The sequence below is a fragment of the Pipistrellus kuhlii genome, unplaced genomic scaffold, assembly GCF_014108245.1.
Source record: "Pipistrellus kuhlii isolate mPipKuh1 unplaced genomic scaffold, mPipKuh1.p scaffold_m20_p_11, whole genome shotgun sequence".
In the NCBI taxonomy this organism is placed as follows: Eukaryota; Metazoa; Chordata; class Mammalia; order Chiroptera; family Vespertilionidae; genus Pipistrellus; species Pipistrellus kuhlii.
In genome coordinates, this window is record NW_023425416.1 from 22337416 (window position 1) to 22349535 (window position 12120).

The window sequence follows — 12120 nt, forward strand, 5'->3', positions numbered from 1 at the left end:
AGCGCTTCCTCCCCCATCCTCTCCTTAGCATTGGAGGAGGGCAGGCTTGACCGAACAGTTCTAGAGAAAAAGGAAGCCATGCCGAAGCTAGTGAGAGTTTCCCCTTAAACATATACACAAAGCTACCCACCTTGGATAGCTGCCTCCTGAGGCTAAAACGCTGGACCATTGTCACCCTGAGCAATCTTCAGACAAAGCAATCCACGAAGGGATGAGTTTTTAAAAAACAGCTTCTGGAAAAAGTCGGTGGCAAAACATTTTGAAGACTGTCATAGTAAGTCCAAAGAATTTCCTTGGGAGTCTTAGCAAAGTTGCAACCACTTCATTGTTCTATGGGGAGACACTGCAAACCCTCTGTCAGACAGGGCGGCGGACAGAGGCAGGGGACAGAGGCAGGGAGGGGCAGAATTCTGGAGTGACTGCGCCCAGTGCCAAGCTCTGCTAGCACTTCCTGTGAGTCAGCGTGAGGGGTCTAGACAGAAGGACCACCCCTTCTTCCCTTTCTACCAAACCATTAGCCCAGGGTGTCGCTGTGGTGCCACCTGAGGTTCCGGGACCACGGACCTGATGTTCTGGAGGAGTGCTACACCGGGCTCAGAAAGCTTCTGCCTCTAGTAGAAAACTGGCAACTGCAACAATTCCTCCTACCTTAAGTTCTCCTAGTAGAAGGCGGAGGGGGACCCTTGCAAAGAACAATACCCATTCTCAACCTCCAACTCAGGTAATACACTGGAACAGACGATGTGAATAGAAGGACGTGGCAAGAGTCCTCCCCACTCTTTTCCCTCTCCTCCTCCGCCCCCGAGCGTGCGCGCCCTCCCACCCCCCAAGCCACTGTACCAGCCCAGCTCAGAGAAGGAAACTCCTCCCAGCTGAGCTCGGCAGCTGTTCAGCTTTGTCTATGGTAATTGACCAACCCTTTCCTCTTATTCTCTGAGAAGGGTCCTGACCAGGGAAGGAATGTGAGGTGCAGAGAGACATACTTCGAGGGTGACCTCAACTTCATTAGGAAGTTCAACATATTAAAGCTGCCCTTTCTCATAAGAACAATATAATTTTTTTAAAAATCTACCAAAAGGAAGAGCTGAGTGAATTAATGCAGGTAAAGAAGTATGAAAAATGGCAATTTTGAGGGCAGTTCCAAAGATAAAAAATATTTTGCTATGATTTGCCACTCTTCCTATCTATTTGATTCTGCTTCCAGACAACCAATGCTCCTCTCCTAATTGTTCATTACTTCTGAATGAATTTAATAACTTATCAGGGCAGAACATGTTAGCATTTGTTAATTTTTCCCTGATCCAGTGACTCTCAATTCCCTGTAAGTATTACAGCTTATGCTGCATACAGCCTTTGGTGGAATAAACCTACTATGTGCAGTCGCAGTGTTAGGCATTCCAAATCTGTTATCCCATTGATTTATCAAACAACCTTGTGAAATATCTATCAATATCCCAACTGTTCAGATAAGTAAAGTAAGAATCTTCTCTCTAAAATCTCAATATTTTTATGAGTAAGCCACAATGTTACTAAAAAAAATTTTCAGGCAAGTGAAAAAGGAATTGGAAAGAAAAAAAGATCTTTATGCAATACTTATTCTCAACTATGTTCATATCTCATATCACACACTACCAGTTTCCAATTTTACCAAATATGTACAATTTTTAAAAATTCACTTACAATACAACACATGTATTTCACACTGCCTTACGAAGATAGAAAAGATATATCAAAGATAATCAGAAAGACATACCGTCTTTAAACATAAATATGAGGTGTTTCTGATATATAATCCTAGATCATTGCTGATTTTTCCTAACTACACTCCCCCCAAAATGAATGAGGAAGATAAAATGAATTAGAAAAAAAAAATGTCTGGAGTCATTAAATATCAATCATGAATTAAACAGGGAATATACAGGGTATAAATCCTCAAAGTTCAGATACACAAAGAAAGATTTATGTATTAAAAGAATGGTGTATTCATTCTAGAAAGAACATACACATTTTTTGTGTATTAAAATAAAAATAAAACTCCTATAATTGTTTAAATGATACAAAACCAGTAAAAGCCATAGCCGGTTTGGTTCAGTGGAAAGAGCGTTGGCCTGTGTACTGAAGGGTCCCTGGGTCCCTGTCTTGATTCTGGTCAAGACACATACCCATGGTGTGGGCTCAATCCCCAGTAGGGGGTGTGCAGTTGGCAGCCAATCAATGATTCTCTCTCATCACTGATGTTTATCTCTCTTCCTCTCCCTCTCTGAAATCAATAAACATATATATTTTTAAAAAATGGTTACAGCCAGGACTGGTTTGGCTCAGTGGATAGAGCGTCGGCCTACAGACTGAAAGGTCCCGGGTTCGATTCTGGTCAAGGGCATGTACCTTGGTTGCGGGTGCATCCCCGGTGGGGGGTGTGCAGGAGGCAGCTGATCGATGATTCTCTCTCATCGATGTTTCTAACTCTCTATACCTCTCTCTTCCTCTCTGTGAAAAATCAATAAAATATATTTTTAAAAAATGGTTACAAATCATTTGATAAAAAACTGAAAAGATTCCCCTTTTTCCTGTTTTGTGGAATATGGCAACTTTTTTGATAAAAATCGTAGACCAAGAACAAAGGTTTCAAAAGAATAGCAGGAAGGATATAAATGCTTAATCTAGAGAAAAATAACAATTTTGCAATCATTCTCTTTGACTGAAAATTCATATCATAGTCTTATACTCTATGTGAAGGAGGCAAACAGGAACTATTCATGGGATTTTTTTAGTCTTCTTGGATCATGCACTCTTTGTGAATCTGTTAAAAGTTATGGACTCAGTCACTGGAGTGACATACATGAAATGCATGACCAGTCATATACAGTATTTTCTATGTAATTCCAAATGACCCATTGAGTCCCCTAAAACTCACTCATAGACATCATATTAAAAACCTTATTCTAGTCATGACTATAGAAGGGCTGAATATCAATTACTAAATGGTCTTGTCTTCTGCTTTCCACTATAGGTAATAGTTCTTAGTAAAACTAGGAAATGACAACAAAAAGTCTGTTCTCTGACATGTTCGCCCCAACCCCAATACATTTTCTTTACTTGTATATAAAATAATAATCTACTTCCAAAGCCACAAATGGTATTTACGAAGTGGTCTTTTAGGTGTTTTAGTTTTTCTTCATTGTGTAGGAAAAAAAAAAAGAAAAGAGATAATATTAATATTTTATTTTTCTATATGGTTTCCTGCACATTTTTTTGTTACACAAAACTAGGATTATACTATTTTCTAGTCACAAGTACCTTGGATGAATACTTACAAAATTTAAACAATCATCCCAATTCAGCTAGTTTCTATATACAAAACTCCCTTTATCCTAGCTTCATTCTTAAAATTCTCTATTAAAATTCTCTATAAATGCATTTAAAAAATAAACTGACAACCTAACTGGTTTGGCTCAGTAGATAGAGTGTCAGCCTGCGGACTCAAGGGTCCCAAGTTTGATTCCGATCAAGGGCATGTATCTTGGTTGCGGGCACATACTCAGTAGGGAGTGTGTAGGAGGCAGCTGACCGATGTTTCTCTCTCATTGATGTTTCTAATCTCTATCCCTTTCCCTTCCTCTCTGTAAAAAATCAATAAAAATATATTTAAAAAAATAAATTGACATGAACAGTTTTGTAATTTTTAAAAATCCTCACCCGAGTATATGTTTTCATTGATGAGAGAGAGAACAAGAGAAGCATCAATCAGTTGCCTTCGGTACTCACTCTGACTGGGACCAAAACCTGAAAACCTAGGTATGTGTCCTTACCTGCAACCTTTTGACAATGGGATAATGTTCCAACCAATGAACTGCCTGGTCAGGGCTAAAGTTTTGTATTATTAAATATCATGTACTATGAATTACATTATTGCAGAGAAGGAAAATAAATCATAGAGTTGGAATTAGAGTTGGGATTAGAACTCAAATACCCAGATTTCACTACATTGCTTTTTCCATTACACTATGCTTCCTTCTATTTTTTAAATTATTAAAGAATACTTAAAATACTCATGTAGTAAATTTTTTTTCTGTAAATTGAATAATGATTCCATTTTTAAAACTTGAAACTTTACACTCTAAGTTATGAATGAGTTTCCCTACAGCCTGGCAAATCTGAGATAGTAATATGCTTATAGTTCCTCCCTTATCGCTTTGGTAACCAGCCTTTTAATAGTTACATAAAATAAATCTTATTGTTCAAACATCCCTGTGGATTTTAACTAGTTTCCTGTGATAACACAGTAGAAATAACTGTGCAATGCCAGCTACCAGTCAATCAATAAAACTATAAGCTTTTACCTTTAAGAGGCTTTCATTATGCAACACCACGTCACTTCAGAAAGCCCCCTCTCATTCATGGTAAACAAGCATTTTCGACACCAGACGCTCAGGATGAAATGAAACATTCCCTTTACTTAAGGATGTCATATCTAGTACAGAAACAGAAAACTTAAACAATTGTCATAATGTGTGGCAAGTGCTATAGTAGCAGTGATAATATAATGTGGCGACTGCTATAATAGCATAGACCAGTGTTTTTCAACCTTTTTTGGGCAAAGGCACACTTGTTTCATGAAAAAAATCACGAGGCACACCACCATTAGAAAATGTTAAAAAATTTAACTCTGTGCCTATATTGACTATATATAAAGTAATTCTCTTGAATAGGAATCAAATAAACACAAAGAAAGTATTTTATAATTACTTTATTATGAAATATTAAGTAAACAAAATAGTGAAAAATTATAAAATTCTTGTCTTGTCTGCACCTACGGCACACCAGGCAACATCTCGCGGCACACTAGTGTGCCGCGGAACAGCGGTTGAAAAACGCTGGCATAGACAATAATGGCATGAAGGAGGGAGTGATGAACTTTCTGTGGGACAAGAAGTCTTATAGCTGGAGTCTTTAAGGTTGAATAGGAATTCTGTAAATAAATAATAACAAAACAAAAACAAAAAAAGAAGAAGGGGAGAGCATTCCATGCAGTGGGAAGAACCACAAATTAGAGAGGTATGAATCAAGTGGTAAGTAAAATTTAGTCTTTTCATACTAGACATGTCATAAGGTTAGAATGTTCAGAATATTATTTTGTTTGTGGAATAGGAATGTAGAACATAACAAAATTCATTTATTCTTCTTTTGCTAAATTGCACCTGTTAACTATTTTTCTATAAACTAACCAAAGAGTGAATAGCCCACTACTTATAAATAATAATACGATAGGTTCTCTCTTCATAGAAGTTTTGATTTAAAAAAAATGTTTTTATTGATTTCAGAGAGGAAGAGAGAGGAAAAGAGAATTAAAAACATCAATGATGAGAGAGGATCTCTGATTTGCCGGCCCCTCCAGGGGATCAAGCCTGCAACGAGGGCATGTGCCCTTGACTAGAATCAAACCCAGGACCCTTCAGTTCGCAGGCTGACACTCTATCCAAAAGCCAAACCAGCTTAGTCTAATTCTTTTGATTATTGTCTTCCTTTAACACAAAGAGGAAGGAAATCCATTTTCAGAAAGTTTAGTAAACAGTGCTGCCAGTTTCAAGATTCCCTATGACAATTCAGGCTCCTTAAATGATATAAGATTTCTGTCTTGCAAAAACGAATTTCTTTTGGGAATCCCACAACAGATAACATTAAAGATTCACATTTCATCTATCATAAGATGAAGTAACTTGTGTAGTTATTTACAAAAGTCCAAGGCCCTGTCAATATAAATACCCATGTAAGTACATAGTACAATTAATAAGTGGTAAGACATTAAAAGTTGTTGACAATTAAAAAATTTTTTGAATACTACATCATATTCAGTTCCATAACTAACTCATCATGATGGCTGATTTAAAGAATAGCCAACCATGTCAAATAACATTTTTATTTTGATAAATTGGACATAGCTCTTTCAAAAATGCTAAATTAAAGTTGTCTCCTTTTGTATCAGCAATGTTTTGGGGCCTGCATTAATTTCCCTCAAAAAACAAAACAAAACAAAACTATGCCATGCATCACCTGCAGTGAATACATACAAAGGAGAAAAGGAGAGAAGAAAAGGGAGAAGAAAGATGGGGAGAAAGTTTATTATGTGTCTACTAAGTGCCTAGCAACTAAATAACAACAAAATAACAACTAGCATGATTTAAACAAAATATTTAAACATTATAAAATCAAGTCCTTAAACTAGTTTACAAGGTGCTTCATGTGCTAGCCTCCGCTTTCCCTCTCTAGACATCGCACTACTTTCAACTTTACCCCAAATCTCAGCTTAGACTTCTGTTTCTTCAAGAAAGCCTCTAAAAACACTCACCAAGTCCTTTCTCCAACTGCTTCTTCCTTACTACACTGTATTGTATTTTCCCTGTCTGCATCCCCCTCTTCAGGAACCTAAAACGTTCAGTGGTATGCTGACAACTACTGGGCTCTTAAATAGTTACGAATGAATGACTTAAAAAACTAAGATAGTGCTTGATGGCTCTATAAAACATTATTTTTTTTAAATATATTTTATTGATTTTTTACAGAAAGGAAGGGAAAGGGATAGTTAGAAACATCGATGAGAGAGAAACATTGATCAGCTGCCTCCTGCACAGCCCCTTTTTGGGGATGTGCCTGCTACCAAGGTACATGCCCTTGACTGGAATTGAACCTGGGACCCTTTTGTCCGCAGGTCGACGCTCTATCCACTGAGCCAAACCGGTTAGGGCAGCTCTATAAAACTTAAAAGTTTCTAAGACATTCTGGATTATCTTCTCTCTTCCTTCAATCTCACCCATACTCACAAATTCCCTGATCTTTCCATCTAATTAAATTCTACTTGTTTTTCTATTCCATTTTGTAAAAATAAACTTGAACTATTTATTCCCCATTTATAATCATTCCTTGCAATTTGATATGTTCTAATAAAATGTTTCCTATAATACAGAGAATACAGTAAATTATAAAGAATAAGAAAATCCGTTAATATATCACCATACAGAAGTAACCACTACTAATGTTGTTTTTATTTTTAAATATATTTTATTGATTTTTTACAGAGAGAAAGGGAGAGGAATAGAAAGTCAGAAATATCGATTAGCCACCTCCTGCACATACCCCACTGGGGATGTGCCGGCAACCAAGGTACATGCCCTTGACCTGAATCGAACCCGGGACCTTTCAGTCTGCAGGCCGATGCTCTATCCACTGAGCCAAACTGGTTTCGGCCACTACTACTGTTTTGATAAATTTTCATCTGGGATTCTTCTTTATTTTTTACTAGAGGCCTGGTGCACGAAATTCGTGCACAGGGAGAGAGGGTAGTGGTAGTAGCCCTCAGTCCAGCCTGCATCTCTCCAATCTAAGACCCCTTGAGGGATGTCTGACTGCCGATCCCAATGGGATCGGGCCTCAACAGGCAGTCGGACATCCCTCTCACAATCAGGACTGCTGGCTCACAACTGCTCGCCTGCCTGCCTTTCTGATTGCCCTAACCCCTTCTGCCTGCCAGCCTGATCACCCCCTAACCACTCCTATGCCAGCCTGATTGATGTCTAACTGCTCTCCTGCCAGCCTGTTTGCCCCCAACTTCCCTCCTCTGCTGGCCTGGTCATCCCTAACTGCCCTACCCTGCAGGGTTGATTGACTCCAACTGCCCTCCCTTGCAGGCCTGGTGCCTCCCAACTGTCCTCCCTTGCTTGCCTGATCACCCACAACTGCCCTCCCTGGCAGGTCTGGTCTCTCCCAACTGCCCTCCCCTGCTGGCCATCTTGTGGTGGTCATCTTGTGTCCACATAGAGGCAAGATCTTTTTCCACATGGGGCAGCCATCTTGTGTGTTGGAGTGATGGTCAATCTGCATATTATTCTTTTATTAGATAGGATAGAGGCCTGATGCATGGGTGGGGGCCAGCTGGTTTGCCCTGAAGAGTGTCCCAGATCAGGGTGGGGGTTTTTATCCAAATTTCTACCTTACTCATTTCTACTACAAGAGCCAGTTTTGGGGCTTCAAATCTTGTTTTAATTGTTAAAACAAATTGTTTAATTTTTCTTAGATGTTTTAGGAAAATTTGCTTCCTTAGATGTATCTTCCAACTAGTTGGTAGGTTACTAAATTTTTGGCAGTCTAGATCCTTCTAAGATCTCCTACACTCTCTATCTTTATATTACACTTTTCCCACTAAATACATAATAAAAACTTACAATATTGAGGCAGCTGTGCTATGGTAGAATGAGCAAAGAACTTAGACTCAGCCATGGACGAGCTCTCTGGTCTAAGTAAATTTTAAAATTTCCTAAGCTCTAATTGCCTTGTTTGTAAAAATGGAGACCAGACCTACCTCAAAAAACTGGCATGCAACTTAAATTATATTTTATACATAGAAGTCTTGCATACATTATTAAGCATATTCAACAAGCTTGAGTATGATCCCATATTAATGACATTAAAACAAATTCACTTCCACAAAACATTCTTGCAAAATTATTAGCAAATATATGGAAAAGATTCTCAATTATCAAATGAGTCATTAAAATCAGTATTCTCAAGGCAAGCTTCTTGGTGTTTTATGGCAATAAGAAAGATGATACAGGAATAGTTCTCACCTTCATTCTCCTTTCTTAACTATAATTATGCAACATTATATTATGGTTAATGTGAGACTTTAATTTGGGCCGAAGCTGGTTTGGCTCAGTGGTAGAGCGTCGGTCTGTGGACTGAAGGGTCCCAGGTTCGATTCCAGTCAAGGGCATGTACATTGGTTGCGGGCACATCCCCGGTAGGGGGTGTGCAGAAGGCAGCTGGTCGATGTTTCTCTCTCATCGACGTTTCTAGCTCTCTATCTCTCTCCCTTCCTCTCTGTAAAAAATCAATAAAATATATAAAAAAAAAAAAAAAAAAAAAAAAAAAATTGAGCTCTTTTCCACCCCACCCTCAACCTTGCTATGCAGAAATAGCTCCATGGAGATTATTTATTTAACTGGCTAACTTTTTAAACAGAAGAGACCTTATCTTATATATTGTAAATAATTACTTTTTTGTTCTTATTATTTTGTTTAGATATCTGAGAATCCAGAATGTCATTGCTTATATTATAAGGATGAACAGTTTTAAATAACTTTAGGGAATCATTCCAGTATTTTATTTACACTACTACTCATTGGAAAAAATACATGTTATTTAGAAGTAATAACATAAGAAACAACAAGAATAAAAGAAACCAAACAGGGGTAGTGTTGAAATCAGCCTTTGTCACTTCTCAGATTTCTGCCTTCATTCAAACAAGTTGATCTAGTTACCAATATTTGAAAAAAGGAAAAACTTTCTTTTCCCCTTTTCTTGTCCCCTGCTATGGGCTTGATGCCTGATAGGGGGCCTTGCAGGAAGTGATTGATGTTTCTCTCTCATCATCGATGTTTCTTTCTCTCTCTCTGTCTCTTTTTCTCTCTTTCTCGCTCTCCCTCTCTCTCTCATTCTTCCCTCTTCTCTCTCTAAAATCAATCGAAACATATTTTTAAAAATAAAGTGTAAAATCCACTATCTAAAAAGTAAAGAATGCATATGCTCTACTGCAGAAAGCAAAATGTATATTGCATGGCACAGTATGTATGAAAATTATTAGCAATTTCTATTTCCACACTAAGCAGACACACCCAGATTCTAGAACTTTTTTCATTACCTTCATTAATGTAAGAAAGCCAATTCATGTGCAAAACCAAAGCAACAAAAAAGCATCTTTATTCCTCTACCATAAAACTGAGACTTTTAAGAAGAGCACAAAAGTATACTGATGATTTTAGCAAAAGGAGTAAAATAAACAAAATATAGCTATATGTTAGGAAGCAAATAGGAATATAATTATAAGCATGCATTCATTAGCTGCAATAATTATTATCATTCCCTTTAACAGAAACAGGAACTATCTTTTACCACAACTTTGAGATATCTCTTGCTATCTCTTTTTAGTTACCAAAGAAAAGTTTAAAGAATCCTAGATACACAGAACATAACAGAAAAAGAAACGCTAACAGACTTACCCGCTCTACAGCTGCCTCATCCCCTGGAAGACATGCAGCAGCAGCAGCAGCACAAGCTATTTCCATAACAGCAGAGCTGGTAGGAGCATCAGTAGTGGATGAAGACCTGGGTCGGCCAGACTGCATAACAGTTGCCATCTCCTGGCCAGATTTCCTGTTGATTTGGGGACTTCCCTTTGGGGCCTCTGGCTTGCCCCGCCTACTATGCAAGCTCGTCCCTCTCTTCATCTTGGGTGGCACTCGGATCTGTTGCAGGACACGGTTCAGAGCTGTGGGGTGGGTGGGGACACCATCAATCTCTGCACATGTGTTCTGGCTTTCCAGATCCATTTCAGGTTCTGGATCTGCCTGAATTTGTTGCACATCATGTGGAGACACAGATGACCTCCTGCGCTGGTGCTGGAAGAGATGCTTCAAGCCTTGGCCAATCACATTAATGTTCTCCAAAGCATTGTGAGTCATTTTAGACAACTTTTGTTCTGATTCTGTCTGCTTTCTGGCCTCTGCATCTTGGGATTTGCCTCCAGGATCAGGGTCCTCATATAACTGTTCACTGCCCGAAGGCTCCATCAGTAAGTAGACTTAATATGCTTATTTGCAAACTCAAAAATTTTAAACACACCAAGACTGTCAAATTAGGTAGGCATTTGCTTCAACAGTAACTACACATGCAGCTGTGAGATGGAGGCTTCATGCCTATCTAATGCTTAAAAAAGAAGAAGAAGAAGAAGAAGAACTTCATATTATAAATCCATGCAGAAACTCGTGTTAAAGAAAAACATGCCACTAGCCAACAAATGAACACTATCATTAAGCAATCTTTAATCAGTAGATTAAAAGACAGTTTTTTAGATAGTGGGTAATGATTATTTTTTAGAATAAGAGGAAAAGCTCAGAAATAAGTACATAGGAAATGAAAACAGCAATGCGTGTTGTTGTTTTTTTTAAATCCCTCAAATTTTATGAAAAACTGAATACTAGAGCAATCATCTTGGAATGGAAACCACAATAATAGTTGATAGCCTTAGCCGGTTTGGCTCAGTGGGTAGAGCATCAGCATGCAAACTGAAAGGTCCCAGGTTCAATTCTGGTCAAGAGCACAGGCCTGAGTTGTGGGCTTGATTCCCAGTGGGGGACTTGCAGGAGGCAGCCAATCCATGATGCTCTTTCATCATGGATGTTTCTCTTTCTCCCTCTTTCTTCCTCTCTAAAATCAATAAAAATGTATTTAAAAAAATAATAATAATAATAGTTGATAAACAGCCATTGCTTGGGAAATCAAGAGAGAACATAATATTCAATATGTATAATATTGCTGAGGTGATTTAATCCCTCTCATTCATAATCACAGTTAATTCATCTGCTAAAACCCAATAAATTCAAACCGTAATAATAAGTAGATATCAAAATCTAACTGTGTATATTTTAATGGAAAAGAGGAATTTCTAGTTACCATTCATATTCATCAAAGTCACTAGCTGAAAAGTTTGCTTTTTTAAGAAGAAAATAAAAAATATATATATCTTATAAGATGAACTATCTGTTGAAGCACTAATGACCCTGGGGCACCACTTGAGTGAATGATCCAGATAGGATCTGTTTTCAGAGAGACTAGAGTTTTGCTCAGTACCAGCTATCAAGAAAAAATATTCTAGGAACTCCCTTTCTCTGAATAGGATCATCCCTGACAGAAGGTTCCTATATATCCACAAAAATTCAAAAGCAAAGAAGTCACAGATTAACTGGGGAATAATGAAAGAGTAGAGAAAAAGAAAAGATCAAATAGCAATAACCACACACCAATATTAAATGCAGGGAGAGAAAAAGGAAGCTGAAACTAAGAAATGCAAGGTCAGCACAACAGCCATGGTAACGGAAATCAGATGCATAAAAAGGGGAGGGGAGATGGTAGGCATGAGATTTTTCATCGTAGAAAATGTTTATTTTTATGCTGAGTTTCTGCAAATATATAAAACAAAATTGCATTAAGGCACGGAACCTGCCAGAGAGGACAAAATATGGTGTAGGAAAAAGTTCTTTATGTCCATATTTTCCCTCAATTTTTTTATTA

General features: G+C 37.9%; 1 protein-coding gene across 6 annotated transcripts in view; it reads right to left on the reverse strand.

Moving 5' to 3' along the window:
- Window positions 1–12120, reverse strand: part of TMCC1 (transmembrane and coiled-coil domain family 1) — a 110544-nt gene that overhangs the window by 77664 nt on the left and 20760 nt on the right. For 2 of the 6 annotated variants that reach the window (XM_036431189.2, XM_045579206.1), the window contains exon 4: window positions 10050–10755. In XM_036431189.2, the coding sequence (XP_036287082.1) occupies window positions 10050–10619 (570 nt within the window). In that variant the 5' untranslated portion in view covers window positions 10620–10755. Of the gene's footprint in view, window positions 1–130; window positions 455–10049; window positions 10756–12120 lie in introns of those variants that run through there. The other 4 variants (XM_036431190.2, XM_036431192.2, XM_045579207.1 and 1 more) reach the window with 3 other exon arrangements.